A 25,790-nucleotide genomic window follows, 5' to 3' on the forward strand; every position below is an offset into this window, starting at 1 on the left:
TGTGGTACCGAGGAATCGAACCTGGGTCTTCATGCATGCTAGGCAAGCACTTTAACCACCAGGCCAAACTCCCCGCCCCTTTTTCATATATTTTTTATTGTAATTAATAGAAGGGTTACATGATATTTGCCAGATAGATGGTGCATTAATTCCCATACATTGATACCCTTTCACATGTCTTGGTTCAGTTATATCTTATAATGGACAAGGAGAATCTAATTTTAGTTTCTATGTCTGTTGATGTGTGCTGGAACCACATTTTTCAGGTTGTATTTTGATAAATTGTATGACATTGATTTATACATAGTCTAGAATATAGTGAATACTATAGAGTCTGCAACTTAGTATTATCAATATTTTTATCATTATATTATTTTTCTCAAAAGTTTAAAATGAATAGTGAAAAATAAAACTTACTTTGTTCTGTTACCTATTTTTAAAGGAAATGGTAAGGGAAAACATTCTGGAGAAGACTCTAAATGCTACCAGTGAGAAACTTGACTCAATTTATTTTCATACTACAAATGCTAAAAAAAGTGATTTTGACCGGACTGATTCCATAAAAGATGGAAAAGAATCTCCTCATCAGAATAAGCATTTGATGTCAGATTTAGAAAGGGTTTTGCAAGTGGATAGATGCTCAGAAAGTGAGACTCCTGCAGTTTCAATTAAAAAAGATGTGGGCACTGAATCTTTGATACCCATTAATGATGAAGGAATCAACTCCACTAATAATCTTTGGTCATCAAATAGTGGAAGGATAACCTGTGAACATCATGAGCCAATTGAAAAGAGTAAGTAGATTATTTCCTCTTCTTAAATAGAAATAAAGACATACATAAAATGGTTATGCATCTTGAACAGGTTGTTTCTGCCGGGAGCTTGTCATTATTTCATATTGAAATACTTAAATGTTTTGTGGGTTTTAAAGATTTTTAGATATATGATATACTTTATTTTTTTTCTTTTTTTTCATATATTTTTTATTGTAATTAATAGAAGGGTTACATGATATTTGCCAGATAGATGGTGCATTAATTCCCATACATTGATACCCTTTCACATGTCTTGGTCCCCATTTCCCTCCCCTCCCCCCACCCCTCATCTTATTTTCCCCTCTTCCCTATCCAATTTCAAATAACCAAATACAAATATATCCGATATATCAGGTAACAAAGTGAGATACTGTAACAACATGAGATAACCAAGAGACAGCAAAAGAGATGAGAGATAACATAGTACCTTAAGAACAACCATCATTTATTATATGGCTTATGTTTCTATATCCTAGAGATCCTTTCATTTAGCATCATACTATATGGCCTTTTGTATCAAGGTTTTGCTCTATTGCAAATCTCTGCTAGGAGAGTACAAGGTTTCTACTGATTATGACAAATGAGGGAAACCATTGAGCCTAAGTTCCTTTGAGTCTGGCTTACTTCACTTAATATGATCTTTTCTAAGCCTTTCCATTTCCTAACAAATGGGGCAATGTCATTCTTTCTGACAGCAACATAGAATTCCATTGTGTACAAATACCACATCTTGTTGATCCACTCAATATGATATACTTTAATAGAGGATTTTTTTGCTCAGAAATAGTACCTTTATGCATAAATACAGTGTAAGTGTACAATTTTTGTTTTTTGTTTTTTTTCCTGGGCTTGAACTCAGGGCCTGGGCACTGTCCTTGGGCTTTCCCAAGGCTAGTGCTCTACCACTTGAGCCACAATACCACTTCTGGCTTTTTCTGTTTTGAACCCAGGGCTTTGTGAATGCTAGACAACTACTCTATTGCTAGGCCACACTCCCACTATTTTCACTGTTTCTGGCTTTTTTGTTGTTGTTGCAGTTTTGTAGATTGAACTCAGGGAATCACAGTTGGTAGGTAGGCACTCGACCACTTGAGCCACTCCTCCAGCATAGTTTCTTTTTGTTTTAGTGTTTGTTTCCTTTATTCCTTATTTTCTACTACAGATTTGTAAGTAAAGCTGGCTTGATGTAGTCATGGAAGTACTTTTTGTTCAGGGAGAGGTGTGTGTGTGTGTGTGTGTGTGTGTGTGTGTGTGTGTGTGTGTGTGTGTTAGTATTAGGGCTTGAAGTTGGAGCCTGGATATTACTTCTTAGGCTTTTTCCTCGTGTGTGTGTGTGTGTGTGTGTGTGTGTGTGTGTGTGTGTGTGTGTGTGTGTGTGTTAGTGTTAGGGCTTGAAGTTGGAGCCTGGATATTACTTCTTAGGCTTTTTGCTCAAGATTAGAGCCTTGTATCTTGAGTCACAGCTCCACTTTTGGCTTCTTGGTGGTTAATTTGAGGTAAGAGTCTCCTGAACTTTTCTACCTAGATTGGCTTTGAGCCATGATCCTCAGATCTCAGTCTCTTGAGTAGCCAGGATTATAGGCATGAGCCACTAGCACCTAGCTATGCTTTCTTTTTTCTGTCTAGTTTTGGTGCTAAGTAACTGTTGATAACCAAAATAGTCACAAAAATTTTATTTGAAGATGTATAACTTTAACTACTGCATTGGATATTTTTGGAATTTAATTTTTAGAAAAAGATCTTTCACAGAATGTGGTCTATCAAAATGAAGAGGGCAAATGGGTCACTGATCTTGCCTATTATACATCTTTTGATAACAAACAAGATTTACATACATCTCCAAATGATGGGCTAAATGAAGATTTCAGATCTGGTTGTAAGTATATACTCACTTTTTTTGGGGTGTGTGTGTGTGTGTGTGTGTGTGCCACTATCAAGGCTTGAATTCAGGGCCTTATGCTCTAAATCAGCCTTTTCCCTCATGCTTGGCATGATTTTACTGTTACTTTTCTCCCATCATACCTATCACATTTATTCGCTTTGCTCAAGAATGGACTGATTTTAGCAATTGCACAGCTATCAGATTATTTCTTATGTTCAGCAGAGAATTTTTATTTTTTTGCCTGGGTCTTGAACTCAGGGCCTGGGCACTGTCCTTGGGCTTTCCTCAAGGTTAGTGCTCTACCATGTGGAGCCACAGCACCACTTTCAGTACTGAGGAATTGAACCAGAGTCTTTGTGCATGCTAGGCAAGCACTAGGGCATGCTTCTGGTCCCTCAGCAGATAATTTTAATTTAGAAGAAATGCTTTTAATTTTTCTTCAGTTAATACAATGGGGAAGTTTTTATTGATTGATTCCTTGCTGGCTCTGAGATTGACCAAGGAAAGCTCTTAAACCCCTTTATAATTCTGCAAAACTGAGAGTCTTAAAGATTTTTTGTTTGTTTGTTTTGCTAGTCCCGTGGCTTGAACTCAGGGCCTCAGCACTGTCCTTGGGCTTTCTCAAGGCTAGAGCTTTACCCTGTGAGCCACAGCACCACTTCTGGCTTTTTCTATGAATGTGGTACTGAGGAATTGAACCCAAGTCTTCATGCATGCTAGGCAAGCATTTTACCACTAGGCCAAACATCTGGCCTGAGAGTCTTATAAGGAATCAAAGGAATGCTGGTGTGACTTACTCTCTTAGCTTAAGGAAATAATTATGATTGACAGACACAAATTAGTGAATATTTTTCAGATATTCCAGAAAGAATTTAATGTGGAGGAACAATACAGACAGAATATCATAACAAATAATCTCATAGATAGAAGTTTGAGAACATCATTACAAACAGTGAAACTAGAATAATGCAAGTGGTTATCTTGCTAGGTGCCAAAGGCATACCAATAATCCTAGCTACTATCCAAGGATTGAGGTTTAAAGCTAGCCTGGGTAGAGAAGTTCATGAGACTTTATTTCCAAAGGGGTAGAGGCTTGACTCGAATGATAAGAGTACTATTCAAGCATAGCAACAGTAAATAAATAAATACATAAATAAATAATATCTTCCCCATTGTATTAATTGAAGAAAAACTAAAAGCATTTCTTCTAAATTTAAGAGCAAGGGTGTCAGTTGTTTTTTCTTTCACTCAATTTAAATTACTTGAAATTTTAGCCAGAGCAATAAAGCAAGAAATTACGAGAATACAAATGGGAAAGGAAGATATCACATTATCCTTATTTACAAATGATAAGATTGTATATTTAAAAGATTCAAAATAATCCACCAGAAAATTCTTAGGTGTAATAAAATATATTACACAAAGAAGCAGGATATAAAATCAGCATAAAAATTTCATTAACTTTTTTATATACCAATAATATGTTTAGAAATTAGGAATGCAGTCCCATTCATAATAGCCTCAAAAGAAATTAAATAGTCAGGAATAAATAAGCCTGGCATAGGAAGTGAAAGAACTTCACAATGAAAGCTATAAAATACTGAAAAAAACAGGAAGGATCCACGCACTGGTTGCTCACATCTGTAATTGTAGCTATGAGGTCTAAGGATAGTAGTTTGATGCTAGACCAGGCAGGAAAGTCTGTGAGACTCTTATCTACAATCTCAGGAAAAACTCGAATTGGTGCTGTGGCTTAGCTGGTAGAGCACTAACCTTGAGTAAAAGAAGCTCAGGGATGGCGCCAAGCCCCAGAACCAGCAAAAAAAAAAAAAAAAGACAATAGAAGAGGGAAAGACATCCCATGTTTATGAGTCAGCTGAATTTAATATTGTGAGAATGACTATTACCAAAAGTGAACTATAGATTCAGTGCAATCTCCATCAAAATTCTAGTGACATTATTCACAAAAATAGAAAAACATCCTAAAATTTACATGGAAGAAGCCAGGAGTTTGGCATAGTGGATTGAGTGATTGCCTAGCATGCACGAAGTCTAAGGTTTGATTCCTTGGTTCCACATACATAGAAAAAGCCAGAAATAGTGTTGTGACTCAAGTGATAGTGCTCTAACCTTGAGAAAGCCCAAGGACAGTGCTCAGACGCTGAATTCAAGCCCCAGGACTGGCCACAAAAAAAAAAAATTACATGGATGCACAAAAGATCCCCAATAACTAAAGAAATCCTATCCCAAGTAAAAAGAGCAGTGCTTGACCTCAAGCAGTACTAGAGAGCTATAATAAAAAAGAGCATAGTGGTCATAATAAAACAGACAGTGCAATAGAGGAGAAGAAAAACCCATGAAGTTACAACCAACCATCTGATTTACAGCAAGGCTCTACAAGCATACATTGGAATAAAAGCTGCTTCTTAAACAATAATGTTGGGAAAACTAGATGTCTACAAGAAGAAGACTGAAACTAAGCCCCTGTAGTTCACACTGTTGTCAAAAGTAAATTTAAGCCAGATTAAAATCAATTACTTCCGATAGTTTATTGGAGATAAGTCTCTCATGAACTTCACTGCCTGGGAGCTGGCTTCAAGTTGTGATCCTCAGATCTCAGTCTCCTGAGTACCTAGGATTACAGGTGTGAGCTACCACAACCCAGCTGGTTCAGTGGAATCATTTAAAAGTTTAAAAAAGGAAATACTTAATTGTAAAGCCCTCTGGCAAGTTATGGCATATTGGCAAGTGATGAAACCAGTCATAGTAGCATGTTCATTAACAAAATTTGACAATCACAGGAAACATTCTTTTTTTTTTGATGAAGCCTTTTTCTCTATTAAAAAAATATTTATTTATTTATTTTGTGGGTCCTGGGGCTTGAATTCAGCCTGGGTGCTGCCCTGAGTTCTTCAGCTCAAGGCTGCTGCCCTACCCTTGAGCCAAATCCCACTTCCTGTTTTTCTAGAGGTTAATTGGAGATTAATTGGAGATTATCTGGAGGTTAATTGGAGTCTCAGGTCCGTTTGTACCTGGGCTGGCTTTGGATCTTGATTCTCAGATCTCGGCTTCCTGAGTAGCTGGGTTAATATTTTCTTTTTTTTTTTGCCAGTCCTGGGTTTGAGCTCAGGGCCTGATACTGTCCTTGGACTTTCTCAAGGCTAGAGCTCTACCACTTGAGCCTCAGCACCACTTCCGGCTTTTTTCTATGTGGTATCGAGGAATCGAACCCGGGTCTTCATGCATGGTAGGCGAGCACTTTAACCACTAGGCCAAACTCCCAGGCCCCTGGGTTAATATTTTCTTTAGTTACATGAAGTAGGTGCCATTCAGCAAAGCAGTTTATGAATACTATGCTTCTTGATCAGCGTTTCCCCTTTTGTTATTCTATTTCTTTCCTAACCCAAACCCTTCCCTCAGTTTTCTTCATTTTGTAGGATATACATTGCACATTATGATTGTATTCTCTTCCCATCCTCTCTTCACTTGGTAGACTTTTTGCAAATACATAAGCCATGTGAATGGAAGTTTTACATACTTTGAAAAATAGTTTTCCATGATATTTTGTTTTCCTAACTTGTATATATATGTATGTTTGCATAATGTGATATGTGAACTTATTTCTTTTAAGCTGAAGCATTGGATTTAATTGCACGAGATGAAGAAGAATTTAAAAAAGAGCATCAGTTTGTACAGGTTTGTAATTTTTGTTCCAAAATTCAAAAGATTTTTCTTATTAATTTAAATATAAGCAATGTTTATTTCCTTCCAAATAATAAATTATCTCCGTTTTTTGCTTTTGTTTTTGTTGACAACTTCTTTTTTCTGTATTGTGCCAGTCTTGAGAACTTAGGTGCTGTCCTTCAAATTTTTACTCAAGGCTAGTGCTCTACTACTTGAGCCACAGCTCCACTTTAGGCTTTTTTGTAGTTAATTGGAGGTAAGAATCTTATGGACTTTTCTGCCCAGTCTGAACCATGATCCTCAGATCTCAGCTTCCTGAATAATTAGAATTACAGACGTGAAGCTATTGTGCTTTATTCTTCTATATTATTGTAGAATACTTAATATTTTGAGAAGCTGGTGTTCCTGTTGAGACAGTATCTCGATTTTACCTGGGTTCATCTGGACTATGATCCTCCTATTTACACTTATTGTTGGGATGACATATGTGCTCACTGATTACTGCTCCAGCTATTTGTTTAGTTTTTTTTTTTTTTTTTTTTGCCAGTCCTGGGCATAGTCCTGGGCTCTGTCCTTGAGCTTTCTCAAGGCTAGCACTCTTCCTTTGAGCCATGGTACTACTTCCTGCCTTTTCTGTGCATGTGATAGCAAGGAATCAAACCTAGGACACTGTGCATGCTAGGAAAGCACTTTACCACTACGCCACACTCCCAGCCCTCTAGCTATTTGTTGAAATGAGTTCTTAAAAACTTTTTGCCGGAGTTGGCCTTGAAATAACAATCTTCCTGATCTTCACCTCCTTGGTAGCTAGGATTCCAGGTATGAGACACCAGCATCTGGACAAGATAACTATTTAAGTATATATCTATATCTGATTTACTTAGAATTGCTTTAAAAGCATGTACAATGATTTCTGTATTCTTTAAAAAGTATTTTCTTTTTTTCTTTATTTTTTGTGGGTCATGGGGCTTGAACTCTGGGCCTGGACATTGTCCCTGAGCTCTTCAGCTCCAGGCTAATGCCCTGCCCCTTGAGCTACAGCCTTACTTCCCATTTTCTAGTGATTAGTTGGAGGTAAGAGTTTCAAGGTCTGTAGTGCTGGTCTGGGTTTGATCCTCAGATCTCAGCCTCCTGAGTAGCTAGGATTACAGGCCACTGCGCTCAGTTTAAAAAGTATTTTCAAAAGAAGTAATCCTGTTTGATTTTAGTGAAGGAAGAAGGTTTCTAAAGATTCTGATTTGAGATGGTGTTGTATATGTTGACTATTGTGCTTGTTGTAATTTAAGTATTCAAATACGAGGTGGTTTTTTTTTTTTTTTTTTTTTTTTTTTTTTTTAACCCTCCTGGGCCTTGAACTCAGGGCCTGGTCACTGTTCTTGTGCTTTCTCAAAGCTAGTATTCTACTACTTGAGTGTCAGCACCGCTTCCATTTTTTTTTTTTTTTTTTTTTTTGCCAGTCCTGGGCTTGAGCTCAGGGCCTGAGCGCTGTTCTTGGATTTTCTCAAGGCTAGAGCTCTACCACTTGAGCCTCAGCACCACTTCCGGCTTTTTTTGTATATATGTAGTACCAAGGAATCGAACCCGGGTCTTTGTGCATGCTAGGCAAGCACTTTAACCACTAGGCCAAACTCCCAGCCCCAACTTCCATTTTTTTATGTATATGTGGTTCTAAGGAATTGAGCCCAGGGCTCCATGCATGCTAGGCCTACTACCACTAGGTCTACCACTTTACCACTAGGCCATGTTCCTATCCCCTATATGAGGTGTTTTTTTTTTTTTTTTAAATGAATGCCATTAACTACTTATTCTGATTTTGTCCAAATGTTTGGATCAATGTTTGAAAAATGTGAAAGTTGAAATTTAATTAGTTTGGGAGATGTTCTTTGTTTCCTATTGGGAGACTCATGAGATGACTTGCTAGGGTAAAAAAAAAGTTTTCTTTTTCTTTTTAGGCAGAAAACATTGATACTCAGAACATTTCAACTGCATTTGGGGATTCATCTTGGGTAGCTACAATTAATTTTAATCTGTCGAAATCACAAAGCCCATCAGAATTTGACAAAGGTGCCAGTTTTTTACGCCTGTCATTAGGAGAGTTCTTTGCTGAAAGATCTGAAGCTCTTGGTTGCCTTGGTGGTGGTAATAGTGAGAAAAGAGTAAGTATGGGGGTGTGGGGAGGAGGGTAATGGGTACCAAGACATGTGAAAGGGTATCAATGTATGTGAATTAATGCACCTTCTATCTGGCAAATATCATGTAACCCTTTTATTAATTACAATAAAAAAAAGAGTAAGTATGGAATTTGTTGAAAATGATGACAATTACTGGTATCATATGATCATTTGTGTTGCTATAACGAAATACACAAGATTAAGGTTTTTGTTTTTGTTTTTTTTTTTTTTTTTGGCCAGTCCTGGGCTTGAGCTCAGGGCCTGAGCACTGTCCTTGGATTTTCTCAAGGCTAGAGCTCTACCACTTGAGCCTCAGCACCACTTCCAGCTTTTTTCTATGCATGTGGTACCGAGGAATCGAACCCGGGTCTTCATGCATGCGAGGCAAGCACTTTAACCACTAGGCCAAACTCCTGGCCCATGTTTTTTTTTTTTTTTTTTACAAGATTAAGTTTTGTTTTTTGTTTTTTGTTTTTTTTGCCAGTCCTGGGCCGTGAACTCAGGGCCTGGCCTTGTCCTTGGACACTTTTTGCTCAAGGCTAGTGCTCTGCCACTTGAGCCACAGTGCCACTTCTGGCTTTTTCTGAGTATGTGGTACCGAGGAATCGAACCCAGGGCTTCGTGCATGTGAGGCGAGCACTCTACCACTAGGCTATCCTCCTGGCCTACAGGATTAAGTTTTAAAGAAAAGTTGTTTTTTTTTCCCTTTCTTCCTTCTAGTGTTAAGTACAGGATTAAGTGACCATATCAGTTTCTGCCGAGTTTGTGCTGTAATGTGTTCTAATATAGCCACTGTGATTGGAGAAGTAGGTACAGGTGGTAGGGGCACATGGGTGAGATAGAAAGGACATAAGAGAAAGCCAGCTGAGCCAAACTAACTCTCTGGCTACAATGAATCCACTCTTTAGAACTGATTAATCCATGTGCCCCTACCACCTGCACCTACTCTGGGCTTTACTGTCCTCCCAGCCCTGTTTTGGTTTTTCAAGCTTTTGTCTACGGCTGATTCTCAGATTGCTAGTCTCCTATCTACACAGCTGTAACTCGGATAGCAGGCATGTACTACCATGGCTGGCCTTATACTGTTTTAGCTGAGATTTCTTGATAAAGCTAACTTATTTGATGGAGTTAGTTCTAATGATGAAATGATAAGTACTGTTAGGAAGGGAAAAGGCTGCATTTATTTAAGGCAAAATGAAAAATACAATCTTGTTGAAGTCATTTTTCTTTGTTACCATTATTAGGTAGTCTATAATTTCTCAAAGCTTTTGAAAATTAGGGAACATTAATTCATGTTTAATTATTTTGTAGCCATCATTTGGTTATTTTATTAGATCACCAGAGGAGCGAGAACCTGTTGCTTTAATACAAAAATGTGATGTGTCAAAAGATAATTGGGAGGAAGAAGTGGCTCATCATAACCAGGATCAGCTTTCAGGTAATGAAATGAGAAGTGTTTTAGGGTTTTTTTTAGGGACAGTATTGGGTTTTGAACTCAGGGCTTCACATTTGCTAGATGGACTTGAGCTATTCCATCAGCCTTTTTTATTGTTGGTTAATTTTGGTATAAGGTCTCATTTTATCTGGGCCAGTCTGTTTCTAGATTCTCTTAGTTGTGCTTTCTCATATATTTTGGCTGACAGCTTGACAGCTGTGTCAGTGCCTAACACTGGTTGAGACGGAGTCCAAAATTAATTAACTTTTGTCTTCACTAGCTTCAAACCATGATGCTCTGGTCTTTGGCTCTTTAATAGTGAGGATTACAGGCTTGACTCATCGTGCCCAGCTTTTTTTTTTTTTTTTAAACATGTAATTTAATTATTTTTATGATAATGTTCTTTATAGATCAAAATGTCCAGACTATTTTATAATTTTTCAGTATTTGTATTGTAGATTTGATTTTTACATTTCATATTTCCTTTTTAATCAAAAGTTGAAACAAGTCAGCTAAAATTTATCGAAGCCTTTTGCAGAATACTAATGTAAACCAAGTGCAGTGATGGCCTTGTTACCTCTGGTACTTGGGAGGTGGAGGTAGGAGGATTTCAAGTTCAAGGCCAGCCGAGGTAAAAGTACTGGGACCTTGTCTCAAAAGGAGAGAGGATAAAAACAAAAAAGGTTAGAGGTGTATAGCTCCAGTGATTGAGCACCTGCTTAACACGCCTGAGGCCCTGGATTCAGCTCTTAGTACTGCAAAACAACAACAACAAAAAACCACTACCAACACCCCCCTCCCCACCACAGTAAATGTAAAAATTTCAAAATAATTTCATTGTAAGTGTTGAGCCACTTTGTTTTGCTAATACAAGTATTATATTAAGTTGGGTAAATTGGGTAAGATGTATTCCCATTTCTTAAAGAGAAGTTGGGATAAGGAGTCTCTGTATAGTTAGTTCATTTTCTACCCTATAGAAATATACACCTTTGGAACTGAAGGCATACTTCAAGTGCCAGCTGTGGATGGAATGCTGAGGGGAGAGCATAAGGCCCTGAATTCAAGCCCCAGTGCCAGTATATATGCTCAAATAAAAGTATACACTTTGAAATCTAATGTGAACTTTTGAAACTGAAAAATATTAAATGAGTTAATGAGAATGTTTGCAATCTACAATTTTCCATCAGATTTCTTCTTTGTCCAAGTATCCTAAGACACCAGTGTTTTAGGATAGCTGGTATTTGGGGTATAAATATTCTTACTTGACAGTTAATGACTAGGTGTTAATTAACGTATTTAGCATATTCATTATTACTTCAAAAACAAACAAAAACAAAAACATACAAAATATGTAAAGTGACTTGGCCCCAATTTCTGATGAGCTAACCAAATTCTTATTTTATTTTTTTTTGCCAGTTGTGGGGCTTGAACTTAGGACCTGAGCACTCTGTGGGTTTTCTCAAGGTTAGACCTCTATCACTTGAGCCACAGCACCACTTCTGGCTTTTTCTATGTATATGGGACTAAGGAAGTAAATCTGGGTCTTGGTGCATGCTAGGCAAGCACTCTTATACCATAGACCAAACTCCTGGCCCCAAATTCTAACTTTTAACATTGGACTTTATAACTTGCATAGAGAATGCTTCAACTGGTTCATGAAAAGTCACATATGATGGCAGTAAATATGGACAAGTTCGTGTGCATGTGTGTGTGTGTGCATGCAGGGCCTGGGCCTTGAACTTGGCCTACCACTGATGTCTTACTCCATTTTGACTACTCTTTATTTCAGATTGTTGCTGAGAGATAGTGCATACTTGTAAGTTAAGTGTTGTTTATTTCCTGTAGGAGATGTAAATGAGCCATCCCAGGCACAGATAAGTGAAGGATCAGTCACACTACAGGCAGAAACACTGGAGAATACTTCACAAATGGATGAAAATGATATAACATTAACTGCCAGTAAAGTAAAAACAGAGGTAGTGTAAGCTTTTTTAAAGGAAATCTAAGATGAGCTTGTTATAGTTTTCTGATCATTTATGAAGAATGTATTTAATTTAATTTGTTTTATTTCCTTGGCTTTAGTTTTCTTAAATGGAAAAAAAAAACCAACCTATTTCCACTAATTTTGATGTATACAATGGAGTTTATAATATACAGCCAATGAATTAATGGTCACAATTTGTAAACCCATATCCCAGGTCAAGACTACCCAGATGCACATACACAAGCCATTCGTTGTCTCTTCGCCACTTCCAGGGCCTACCAGCAAGAAGGCATCACCCGATGCAGCTCTGTACCTTTCCCTTCCAGAACTGTGGGGGAAAAGGAACATTTCTAATAGTTCAGAAACTATTTTTCTCCCTTCTGACCTCTAATACTGCCTCTAATACAGGTCTAAACACTGCCTGCTTTTGAGCTTTTTTATTTGTCTATTTTTCTCTTGTACTATTTCCCCTTACTAATAGCTAGGGCCATTTTTATATAAATATGGCAAATATTTCTCCCTATTTGATGTGGTTTTTGCCTCTGGCTTTTCCTCATGGAGAAATTTGATCTGTATATGTAGTTCAACTCCATTTTTTTGGTGGTAGTGAGATTTTGAATGCAGTGCCTACTGCTTGGTAGGCATGTGCTGTACCACTATGCTTTCAACTCTTTGATTTTTGTTATTTTTCTAAACAGGATCTTTCAGTTATAATTAGATTGTACATCAATACTCTTTTTTATGCTTCCCAAGGAGCTGAAATAGTAGGAGTATATAGAGCCCAGTTATTTTGCTGGTTGAGATGGGTTTTTTGAGTTTTTTTTTTTTTTTTTCTTTTGCCTGGGCTGGCTTCAAATCACCATCCTCCTGATCTCTGCTTTCTTTCTGAGTAGCTAGAGTTACAGGGATGAACCATTGTGCCCATCCTGTTTTGAATATGCCTGTAAAAAAGAAACCATATAGCATGCATTCTTGCTTTATTTTCACTTCAGCTTTTGCTTGTTACATTAGAAAGACAAGTTCATTTTTCTTTGTTTTAGTCTATTGTATGACTACATTCAGTATATAGACATTCTGTTGATAGCCAGTTGGGATACTTGGTATGTTAGAAAATTAGTTTATAGTTATTGTGTTAACAGTACTACTATGTGTCTTAATTTATAAATGAGCTTTAATGCATGTACATATGTTTCCAGAAAAAACAGTATTTATATAGATTGGTGTCAGTCATGGTATCAGGCATTCCCTGGGTCTTGGAACATTTCTGTTGTAGATTATAAATGAGTCAAATAAAGACTAAATATGCTAGATGAGGTGGCTCACACCTGTAATCCTAGCTACTCAGAGGCTGAGATTTGAGGATTGAGGTTCAAAGCCAGCTCAGACACTACAGTCTGAGAGAGTCTTATCTCTAATTAACGACCAGAAAACCAGCTGTGGCTCAATAGGGTAGGGTGGTAACCTTGAGCTGAAAAGCTCAGGGACAGCACCTAAGCCCAGAGTTCAAGTCCCACGACTGACCAAAAAAAAAAAAGACTAAATATATGCACTTATCTATGGAAGTGGACTAAGTTTATGTGTTGTAAATTTTCCCATTTTAGGATACTTTTTTCAGTGATACCAAACACCAAGGATGCACCGATTCACTGAATAATGGCGGTGATTCTGTACTTAGGATCAGCACCATTGCCTCAGCCATTGCCGATGTGTCGGTGAGTGCCGATCCTGACCAACTTGTTGCCATGATGAAGGCACTTAGAAATAAAACCAGAGACAAAGCTTCTCACCAAGATGGTAACCAGAAGGACCATTCCAGAGTGTCTCATCCCTTACCTAATGACTTAGAAAAAAATAATGGATACAGTGTATTCGATGTGGAGAAATACCTTAAGAAAACAGAAGTGAGTAAGTATGAAGGTGGATTGGAAGAGTCCTCAAGAGCTAGTACATCTGATATTTGGAATTTATCTTTATCAAAAGAACAAGCTATTCAAGACATCCAAATGGTTGACTCATATGCTACTAATCTGACTATAAGGAAACCAAAGGAGCATCCAGGAGCTGTTTTATGTGATGAAAATGGAAAACAGTACAATCAGGAGCCACTTGGGGCAGAAGATGCTCCAGGTTCCGATCTGACCATTGCAAGAGATAATGAAAGGGTAGTAGTTTATACAAAGACAAGCTCCACTGATAACAAATTGTCAGGTGTGTGTAACAATGAGAAAGAAACCTCAGTGTCTATTCCTACATCCAATAGCTACTCATCAGTAAAGAACCCCAGAAAAATGTCCCAGTGTTTCTTAGAAGAGTATGAAGACACACGAGAAAATCAAAGGCAAAAAGAGTGTGTTAGTGAAGCAAGCAGCAGTGACAAGCATGTGACTTTTGAAGAACAATGCACTGCCACATCTGAAAGTGATGGTAAGTGTCTAAGTGATGAACCACAATCACAAAATCAGGCAGTGTTATTTCCCCATCCTCCCCCTGTTCTTACTGGAAAATATACTTTCCTGGTAGGTGTGAAAGATCCGTCTTCTGAGCATGGTGGATCTGGCTTGGAGGAAGACCCAGAGATCTTCAGACCTTCCACGTCACCACTCAGCCATTCTCCTAGTGAAATTTCTGGAACAAGTTTTTCAGGGTATGTGCTTATCTTGTTAGTTAGTTTGAGGTTTTTCTTTTTTTGTGTGTTGGTAGTGGGGCTTGAGCCCTGGGTCTGGACAATGTCTCTGAGTTCTTCAGCTCAACACTAGTGCTGTAACCTGAGTCACAGGACCACTTCTGGCTTTTTCTGTTTTTTTTTTTTTTTGTTTGTTTTTGTTTTTTGCCAGTCCTGGGCTTGAGCTCAGGGCCTGAGCACTGTCCTTGGACTTTCTCAAGGCTAGCACTCTACCACTTGAGCCTCAGCACCATTTCCAGCTTTTGTCTATGTATGTGGTACCAAGGAATCGAACCCAGGTCTTCGTGCATGCTAGGCAAGCACTTTAACCACTAGGCCAAACTCCCGGCCCTCTGGCTTTTTCTGTTTATGTGACATTGATAAATTGAACCTAGAGCTTTGTGCATGCTAGGTAGGCAAGCACTCATCTACTAGGCCACACTCCTGGCCTCTGTTTTTTGGTTTTTGGGTTGTTTTTTTTTTTTAAATCAAATATATGCTCTGTATAAGTGTACATTTCTCCCTTAGATTCCTCTCAAAGGTAAAAAATGAAAAACATTTTGTGAATTTTTTTCCCACTTTTCTATGCAAATTTTTGTTCTCTGCTATTTTCATTTATAATCATTCTTTGTTTACAAGAGTAATAATGTTGTCAGGGTTCTTGCCTATAATTCTAACCACTCAGGAGCTGAGATCTGAAGGATGCAGTTTGAAGCCAGTCCAGGCAGGACAGCCTGTGAGACTCTTACCTCCAGTTAGCTACCAAAAAAACCCCCCAAAACTGAAAATGGAGCTGTGGTTTAAGTGGTAGAGTACTAGCCTTCAGTCAAGAAACTCATAGACAATGCTCAGGTCCTGAGTTCAGGCCCCAGGAATGGGATAAAAAAAAGTAACAAGACTGCAGACTGCAGAGTAGATCTTTCATAGTTTGTTAGTTCTTTTGGTGAATACTTAGTATTTTACTGTGTTTTCCTATTTTAATAATATTAAAATGAGTAACTTTTCAAACTTAATTTTATGAATGTTGTCTTTTGTGGCTTTGTAAGAGAGTTTATATTTCTCTGTTGAAATACATTAATTAATGGAAATTTTTGTCTATAGGATCTTAACAAAAATATTTGATATAATTTTTGTTGTTGTTGATTGTGGGGCTTGAACGCTGGGCCTGGACACTGTCGTCAACTCTTCAGCTCAAGGCTAGTACTCTACCACTTAAGCCATAGTGCCACTTCTGGTTTTCTGGTGGTTAATTGGAGATAAGAATCTTAAAGACTTTAGTATCTGGAATGGCTTCAAAGCAAAGTTGGTTGTCAGTTTATCACAGATTCACAGAGCTTCTCCTTCAATCATGACTACTTATGATCTAGTCACCAATCATTGGCTCTTCATTTTATTTTTCTGGTCCTTAAGATTCAGTGTTTTTTTCAATGTTTTCCTTTCTCTTTTGTACTTTTACATTCATCCTGTTGTTTTTGGTTTAGAGTTTTTAAAACATTTAATAAAAACTAACTTTTTAGATTTTTTTAAAGCATCTAATAAAAACTAAATTACATTGGGCTGGGAGTTTGGCCTAGTGGTTAAAAGTGCTTGCCTAGCATGCATGAAGACCCGGGTTCGATTCCTTGGTACCACATACATAGAAAAAAGCCAGAAGTGGTGCTGAGGCTCAAGTGGTAGAGCTCTAGCCTTGAGAAAGTCCAAGGACAGTGCTCAGGCCCTGAGCTTAAGCCCAGGACTGGTAATAAATAAATAAATAAATAAAATAAAACATATATTTAAAAAAAAAAAACAAATTACAACCTTCAACTTGTGCTCCAGAAGAAAATCTACATGTATTAATGTGTAGAGGGAATAAGGGTAATACTGAACCTTATCTTGAACTTGACATATGAATCTTTATCTTTCTTTTTTTTATTTGCCAGTCCTGGGCTTGAGCTCAGGGCCTGAGCACTGTCCTTGGACTTTCTTAAGGCTAGAGCTCTACCACTTGAGCCTTAGCACCACTTCTGGCTTTTTTCTATGTATGTGGTACCAAGGAATTGAACCCAGGTCTTCGTGCATGCTAGGCAAGCACTCTACCACTAGGCCAAACTCCCGGCCCCGAAACTTTATCTTTCTAAAACGGGTAACCTAGCTAAACACCTTTATCTCTCAGCTGTGGGAGAAACCATGGGACTTAGTGGGAAAAGGTCATGTACACTGAATGAAGACTGTTTGGAAATACAATAGGAAACTGATTTTATGTTGCTGACTTGCTTGACATACATTCATGGAAGCAAATATTGATGGTTATATTCCTATTAGCAATATTAGCGGCATTTCTTATTATCTACATGATTCTTTTTAGTTTCTTCTTTGAGAGCAGAAGTTTTAAATGTTTAATTGTTCTGTATTAGGTATTTGATAAGTTTTGTTGAGTAACTAATATTGCCTGTGTCAGTATATAGTATTTATTAGTGAAAATGGACATTTCTAGGGCTGGGAGCTTAGCCTAGTGGTAGAGTGCTCACCTAGTATGCACAAAGTCCTGGGTTCAATTCCTTGGTACCACATGTATACACAGAAAAAGCCTGAAGTGGCGCTGTGGCTCAAGTGCAGAGCGGTAGCCTTGGGGGGGGGGGGGAAGTGTCCCAAGACAGTGCCCAGGCCTGCCCCCCAAAATCGGGGGGCATACTATATGGATCATTCAATAGAAATATAATTTATAGTTTTAATATAAGCTGAGTTCACGGTTGAGTTACATGCACGCAGGACTATCTCTTGGCTGATGTAAGTTCTAACATGAGGTACTGGGTTCTCTTTCAGGTATGCTTTGGAGTGTCTTGCTTCAATAGCTCATCATCAGAAGCTCAACTCTGAGAGTGAGTTGTCTCGGTTGGCATGCTCCCATACTGATGAGATGAGCAGGCTGACATATGTGTCTGAACAGGAGAGCACCTGTCCAGCCACAATTGCTGACAGCTGCCCAGAGGACCACAAGGTGGGTAACACTTGAACTAATTCTTGGTAAGGGCTTGATGCCTTCTGTGTTGATGATGTGTTTGACTTCTAAAGGTTTGGCCTATTTGTCTTCTGTATTACTGTTTTCCTTTGAAAAGTATTAGTGTGCTGGGCGCCTGTGACTCATGACCATGGTTCAAAGGCAGCCTGGGCAGAGAAGTCCATGAGACTTTTATCTCAATAAACTGCTCAGAAAAGGCTGGAAGAGGCTCTATGGCTCAAGTGGTAGAGGACTAGTCTTGAGTATGAAGAGGTTCATGGATACACCCCAGAACCAGCCAAAAAAAAAAAAAGAATTAGCAAAGGTATATATGAATTCATATTTATTAACTAGTTGTTTTTGCTGAGTAAGTGCTAGAAGTAGTTTACTTATCTGAATTCAGAAACTGTCTGCTGGAAGGCATACTAATGCACATGTGCTCTGGAGATTCAGAAAAAGTTACCTGGAAATAAGCTTCAGGGCAATATGAATTGACCAAGTTTTTGGAAGGAATGTGTTTGAAGCCTTCTTTTGCAGACCTGTTTGGAATTCATTAGGGAGGAAGATGTGTGATTGTGGTGTTGGCACTACGTTAGATAAACTCCAAGGAGTTTAGAATGGCTTCAGTGAGTCTTATATGTGGAGGAAGGGAAGTAGGAGTAGAAAAGAGTGCAGAGTCTACTGATGGAGAGTGGTAGATGTAAAACTTGGGAGTTGAAGGGCTTGTAAGGTGGACACTGATACAATCTCTTTTGATGTTTTAAAAGCTTATTCCAAGGTGGGCATGGTGGCTCATGCCTGTAATCCTAGCTACTCAGGAGATCTGAGGATCAAGGTTCAAAGCCAGCTGGGCACAAAAGAACCTGAGATTCTTTATCTCCAGTTAACCTCTAGAAAATGGGAAGTGGGGCTTGGCTCAAGGGTAGGGCAGTAACCTTGAGCTGAAGAGCTGTGGGACAATGCCCAGGCCCTTGGGCTGAAGAGGTCAGGGACAGTGACCAGGCCCTATGACCCACAAAAAAAAGCTTATTCAAGTACTGGGCATAGTAGCTCGCATCTGTAATCCAGGAAAATGTGGCAGGATTGCAGTTTCTGTTGAAAAGGTCAAACAAGATTGAGACTTCATCTTTTTTTTTTTTTTCTTTCTTTTTTTTTTTTTTCTTTTTCTTTTTTTTTTTTTTTTCGCCAGTCCTGGGCTTAAGCTCAGGGCCTGAGCACTGTCCTTGGCTTTTTCTCAAGGCTAGAGCTCTACCACTTGAGTCTCAGCACCACTTCTGGCTTTTTCTAAGTATGTGGTACCAAGGAATCGAACCCGGGTCTTCGTGCATGCTAGGCAAGCACTCTTCCACTAGGCCAAACTCCTGGCCCTGAGACTTCATCTTAATAAATAAACTGCATGCTTATAACTGCAGCTACTTGGGAAGTAGGAGGAGGATCAAAATCCAAAGCTAGCCCTGATCAGTAATGAGAGAACTTTATTTAAAAACACTCAAGCAAAGAAGAGCTCAAATGGTTTAGTGTCTACCCAGGGAGCACAGGCCCCTTAGTTCAAATCTTAGTTTTCCCAATAAATAAACCCTCCTAATAGCTATGAGATGGAGAGATTAAGATGAATTAAATTGGAACCAAGAAGATTTGACCTGAGGCCATTGTCCTTAGATGAGATACTGTGAGCTGGTGATAAAGTAGCTAAGGCTGGGCTGTAGCAGAGGATGTGAGGAGAGTGGAGATATTTATCCAGTAGAAGCTGGTACTTTCCTTTGTATGGTGTGGTGTGAGTGTGGGGGTCCTGGACACTGTTTTTGCTCTAAATTAGTGCTCTGTCACTTTGAACCATAGCTTCATTTCTGGCCTTTTTTGGTGGTTAATTGGAAATGAGTCTCATGGACTTCCCTGCTCTGGCTGGCTGAACCATGCATGTTCAGATCTCAGCTTCCTGAGTAGCTAGGATTGTAGGCATGAACTTTGTGTTCAGTTTTTTTAATGAATTGAATATGACTATTGTAGGTATGTTGAATACAAGTTTTCCACCAATCTGCTAAGTACATGCTGTACAATTACTAAGTATATGATGTAGTGTTCAATATGGTATTCCATCCAGTTCATTGAATACCATAGTCTTGGTATTCCTTGTTATTGAGTCCGTGTGTTTTTAGTCTACTGAGCTTAGTGATAACCAGGCCTGGTATTACATGTCTGTAGTCCCAGCCCTTAGGAGGATGAGGCAGGAGAACCACCCTGTCTCAATAAAAGAAAATAGCTCCAGAAACAAGGGCATTCTAAATCCACTAGCACAATGGTGTTCATTGCAGCACTATTTACCATAGCAAAGATATGGAACCAACCCAGATATGCCTCAGTTGATGAGTGGATTAACAAGATGTGGTATTTGTACACAATGGAATTCTATGCTGCTGTCAGAAAGAATGACATCGCCCCATTTGTAAGGAAATGGAAAGACTTAGAAAAAATCATATTAAGTGAAGTAAGCCAGACTCAAAAGAACATAGGCCCAATAGCCTCCCTCATTTGTCATAATCAGTAGAAACCTTGAGCTCTCCTAGCAGAGATTTACAATAGAACAAAATCTAGAGACATTAGGCCAAATAGTATGATACTAAATGTAAGGACCTCCAGGAGAAGCAAACAAAAGCCATATAATGAGTGACTGTTGTCCTTAATGTACTATGTTATTTCTCATCTCTTTTGCCATCCCTTGGTTGTCTCAAATTGTTACAATATTTCACCTTGTCATCTGATATATTTTATATGTGCTTAATTGGTTATTTGAAATTGGATAGGGAAAGGGGGAAATCAGGATAAGCTAGGGAAGGGTGGGAGGGAAATGGGGACCATGTCATAAGAAAGGGTATCAATATTTGTGAAGTTATGCACCTTTTATCTGGTGAATAAAATGTAACCCTTCTATTAATCACAATAATAATAAAAAAGAAAATAGCTGACTATTGGATTCAGACAGTCTTTTTTCTGTGACTTCTTCAGAACCTCCCTAAGAACTTTAGAACCTCCCTAAACCTGTTTCTTCATCATCTAGACAGAATGAGAAATACAGTAGTATTCACATAGTAATTCACCCTTGAAATACACATTACTCCTTGCCAATAATTGACAATCTGATGTTTGTCAATGCTGTTTTTTTGGTCCAAATTTTCCAAGATAAATACTAGAAATAATCAGTAAGAGTTAGGTAAATTCTTGTAAATTTTAGCTAGTCATCCTACAGAGCTATAGATGTCACTTGTCAGGTTGTATGTTATAAAGAATGAGACTCTTTCTTCACCCCACCCTTTCCCGCCCAGTCCTGAGGCTTGAACTTAGGGCCTGGGCATTGACCTTGGGTTTCTCAAGGCTATTGCCCTACCCCTTGACCCACAGCATCATTTCTGGCTTTCTGTGTTTGTAGTACTGAGGAATCAAACCTAGGGCTTTGTGCATGGTAGGTAAGCACTTTACTGCTAGGCTACACTCCCAGCCCCATGTTATAAAGAAATGAGAATATTAATATTTACTAAGACTGTTACTTCATACTTAAGAGAATAGAACTAAATGGGTTTAGAAATGGAAAAAGTCAAGCCAGATGTGATGGCTCGCCACCTATAACCCCACATACTTTGGAGGTAGAGATCAGGAGGATCTTGATTTGAGGCCAGCCCAAGCAATAAACTAGTGAGACCCCATCTCAGTCAGTAATCTGGATGTGGTGGTGTGCCTCACTTCACTCCAGCTACATGGGAGCTGTGTAGATAATAGTACTCCAGTTACATGAGTGGCCAGAGGTAGGGTGATTGTAGTCTGAGGCTGATCAAAGTAAGTGACTTCATAACAGAAACAAAGCAATAAAGGGCTGAGAGCATGGCATAAGTGGTAGAGCACTTGCTTAGCAAGTATGAGGCTCTGAGTTCAATCCTCAGTAAAGCACACACACACACAAAGTACAGACAGAATTAAGTGTCTTCAAACCTTCAACATATGTAGTTTAGCCCATATTGGGCACGGGAAGACCTGGGAATGGCTTTGTGTTGACTCTAATATGATTTCCATATTATTTGACAGCTTGATACTGTTCCTTATCCTTTAAGTGATTTATTTATGATTTTTATTATAAAGTTTGCTGATATAAATCTTATAATTCACACACACAAAAATGACTTTACTCTGGTCCTTTGTATAAGCTTTTCTGATGTGATTGATGTTTACTGCTTATTTATTTTCCTTTTTTTGTGCTGGTCCTAGGACTTGACCTCAGGGCCTGGATGTTGTCCCTGAGTTTTTTTTTGCTCAAGGCGCGTGGTCTATTACTTGAATAACAGCTCCACTTCTGATGTTTTGGAGGTTAATTGAAAATAAGAGTCTCATAGACTTTCTTTCCTGGGAAGTTTCAAGTATCAGAACTCAGCCACCTGAGTAGCTAGGGTTATAGGTGTAAACATACAATTCTTTTTTTGTCTTATTGGTCATGCATCTTGAACTCAGGGCCTGGGTGCTGTCCCTGTGTTCTTGTGCTCAAGGCTAGTACTTTACTTCTTTGAGTCACAGCTCCAATTTTGATTTTTCTGGTAGTTAATTCGAGATAAGAGTTTTGTGGACTTTCCTGCCTGGGTTGGCTTTGAACTGTGATCCTCTTGTCTCAGCCTCATGAGTAGCTAGGATTACAGGTGTGAGGCATCAGCACCTGGCTATATAATGTTTTTTGTAAAACAACCACTGTACATCATCAACAACAACAAAAACTCTTGTTCCATATCTTAAAGTTCATTACCATTAGCATCATTGTGTATGGTCATATGTACATTGTATTGAGCTTTGTAATTTTGTTTTTCTTTTGGTTTATCCTATGATGTCACTTTTTAATTTTGGTACCCAGTGTCTTGTGTATGTTTGTCTGATTTGGGGAAGGGAAGGGGAGTAACAAAATGGTGAGACAAAGGGCAAAGGGTGAACCAGTGCAACAGAGATACTCACAAGATAATTGTATTGGAAAGGAACCTTAGAATTTGGGAGTGGGGAACCAGAGGGGTCGGTAAAGTGGGAGAAAAATGAGAGAGGAGTAACAATATTTGACATGAAATGTACTTGTTGCCTTATCTAACTGTAACCCCTCTGTACAACCCCTTTAACAATAAAATTGTAAAAAGAACAACTAGTTTTCTTAGGCAAATCTGCATTTGATAGCTGCAAAATTACTTTTCTTTATATAAATCAGCTTCTTTTAGAGGCATAATTCACAAATATCTCCCTATAATACTTAAGATCATAAAAACATGATTGAATTTATTTATTAATTCAGTCTATCTGAGGATTATTGTTTTTCTTTTTTTCTTTTTTTTGTCCCATTCAGAGTGATATCACCAGTGAATTGAACAGCACAATTATGCAAGCCAGTCCAGCTCCATCAGAGGAACAGCCTATGGGAAATCTTAGAGAAAACGTTTCGGTTCAGAACAGAAGAAAAGGAGTACTGCCATGTAGTGCTCAAAGCAAGTCTGATTTGGAGAAAGGGACTGAAAGCACTTCTTTGAGTAGCAGACCTGAGGATGAAGAATCTAACTTGATATCAAGTCAGGATCCGTCCACCAAAAGTAGAGAGCACTTGGGAAGCAGTGAGGAAGGTTTGACATCGAATCCCGGTGAATTGGACCTATTCAATCTGGCTCTGCTGAGCAAAGCAGGTGTGGACTTTCAGGGTAGGTTAGCCTCATCACAGCTCACTGGGTCATGTCAGAAGACTACAGATGAAAGTCAGAGGCTAACTTCTAAAGAGCCGTCAACTGTTAGCAGTGAGTCCAGTAGTCAGATTCTTCATCAGGGTACCTCAGGAAACCAGCTCAACCCTCCTTCATGTGTCTCAGGTCATAGCTCTACTGCAGAGATGCAAAACATGCCTGCTCTGCACCCTTCACTTTGGACAGGACATTCTCTGGGCACAGCTCCCTTGACCCAGAAGTATTTGGGGACATTCCCTTCCACGGGAAATGTTTCCAGGCCTCCATGCCATGCAGGCAGCACTTCAGTCTGTGGATTCTCCAGATATTCTCATCCTTCTGTTCCTGGAGAACACGTGGCTATGGGGATGTGTTTAGGACCAACTCTTGCTTCTGGATTGATGGGCCCCTCTTCCTTTTGTAAACCGTGTTCTAATGCCTTACACCAGAACCTGCTGAGTACAGGAAAACCTTTTCCTGTGCAATCTGTTGGTGCAAACTGTGGAATTGAACATTGGGATTCAGGAATGTCAAGAGTTGGTAAGTTTTTCTGAAGTTTTTCCTTTGCCATATTTAGCATTTCCAAATACTTCTGTGCAGAATCACTGAAGTAGGCTTAGAACAACACTTAAGTGCATGTGCGTAGGTGGAAAGCTACCCATGCCTTTGTCTTCCTAGTTTTCCTTTTCTTCCCTGGAGTTTTGTTATTCATTCAGCTCTGAAGTATACACTTTAGAGTTATGTCTCAGAATGAGTTAATCTACTAGAGGAGCATGTGGGGCATGGTAATGGGAAAAGACAGTGATAGTACTAAGAATCTGAGTAGTTGTGGACATCTAGAATGCCAGAATCGCTGTGGTTTCTTATGAGCTTAGGCAGTAATTTGGGAGAGAAAAAGAGGTCAGTATTATCAATTGGTATAACATCAAGGAATTGATTATCTTGCAAGATAAAGAGTTTGATCACCCCCATTTCTTTATCTCCTTCCCTACCCGCTAGCTAGAGATTAAGAAAAAAAACACAAAAAATGGCCTTTCAGCTTCTGAGACGCATGCACCATGAGGGACTCTTGCATATCAGAAGCATTAATTAGTAGCTCTTGAGTATAAGTAGGCAGTCTTACATAATAATTTCCATTTCTAATAGTGACATAACTGGCATTCTGACTTTTCTCACACAGGGAATGTCAGAGTGCCTGAAGAATTGAAGTTTCCTCATGCTTGTTGTGTTGGTATTGCTTCGCAGACCCACCTGAGTATGCTCAATCCAACTGACCGCTGGCTACAAGTTAGCATCGGGGTGCTCAGTGTTAGTGTTAATGGTGAGAAGGTGCGGTCTCTCTCTCATTTCCATCAGTTATTAATCATATTTCATTGTCAGTTTGCCTTCAGCACTAAATCACTAAATATTCTATATTTATGATCTTGTTGGTTTTGCAAAATATGATTGAATATTAGTCTATGATAAAGAAAGAATTAAGTTACTATTTTGATTTAGTCTTCATTTAGTAAAGGCGATCTCTTTCTTTTTTTTTTTTTTGGTTGTGGGGCTTGAACTCTGGACCTGGGCACTGCCCATGAGCCCTTCAGCTCAAGGTTAGCGCTCTACCACTTGAGCCACAGCACCACTTCCAGTTTTCTGGTGGTTAATTGGAGATAAGAGTCTCATGGACTTTAGTGCCCAGACTGGCTCTGAACTGCAATCCTCAGACCTCAGCCTCCTGGGTAGCTAGGATTACAGGTGTGCGACACCACCTGGTAAGGAAATCTTTGATAATTTATCTGATTGTTGTCTTAGAAATACTTGGAAATGGAGGCCAGGAGTTTGATCCAGTGGTAGAGTGCTTGCCTAGCATGCACAAAGACCTGGGTTTGACTCCTTGGTACCACATACATAGAAAAAGCCAGAAGTGGCTGTGTACCTCAAGTGGTAGAGCTCTGGACTTGAGAAAGCCCAAGGACAGTGCTCAGGCCCTGAGCTCAAGCCCTGGGACTGGCAAAAAAAAAAAAAAAAAGGAAATACTTGGACATGGAGGTTACTGTGTTTTTTGTTTATTTGTTTGTTTTGCTAGTCCCAGGGCTTGGATTCAGGACCTGAGCACTGTCCTTGGGCTTTCTCAAGGCCTATTGCTCTACCACTTGAGCCACAGCCTCACTTCCGGCCTTTTTTTCACATATGTGGTACCAAGGAATTTTTTTTTACATTGTGGTACCAAGGTCTTTGTGAATGCTAGACAAGCATTTTTACCACTAGGCCAAACTCCCAACCCTGGAAATGGAGTTTTGACTTTAACTCATGCAGATATACTTTCTTATATGATCAATTACAGCTACTATCATTCTGGATTGGGAATCTTCTTTCCTTAATATAAATACCATTTGAATGCCAGTGGGTAGAGAGAGTAGAAAATAAAGCAGTTTCCATTTTGAACATGTTCTGGCCTAGTATCTACTA

General features: G+C 38.9%; 1 protein-coding gene across 1 annotated transcript in view; it reads left to right on the forward strand.

The window, feature by feature from the left end:
• The window catches only part of Cep192 (centrosomal protein 192), a 103,338-nt gene that overhangs the window by 24,226 nt on the left and 53,322 nt on the right, over positions 1-25,790 (forward strand). Inside the window, exons 11-21 of the mRNA XM_090353454.1 lie at positions 443-794; positions 2,548-2,691; positions 6,329-6,393; positions 8,334-8,537; positions 9,864-9,990; positions 11,833-11,963; positions 13,573-14,395; positions 14,492-14,615; positions 17,439-17,613; positions 22,973-23,876; positions 24,517-24,665. Of these exons, the coding sequence (XP_090209580.1) occupies positions 443-794; positions 2,548-2,691; positions 6,329-6,393; positions 8,334-8,537; positions 9,864-9,990; positions 11,833-11,963; positions 13,573-14,395; positions 14,492-14,615; positions 17,439-17,613; positions 22,973-23,876; positions 24,517-24,665 (3,198 nt within the window). The remainder of the gene's footprint in view (positions 1-442; positions 795-2,547; positions 2,692-6,328; positions 6,394-8,333; positions 8,538-9,863; positions 9,991-11,832; positions 11,964-13,572; positions 14,396-14,491; positions 14,616-17,438; positions 17,614-22,972; positions 23,877-24,516; positions 24,666-25,790) is intronic.

This window comes from Megascapheus bottae, chromosome 19, assembly GCF_031878675.1.
Source record: "Megascapheus bottae isolate mThoBot1 chromosome 19, mThoBot2.hap1, whole genome shotgun sequence".
Lineage (NCBI taxonomy): Eukaryota > Metazoa > Chordata > Mammalia > Rodentia > Geomyidae > Megascapheus > Megascapheus bottae.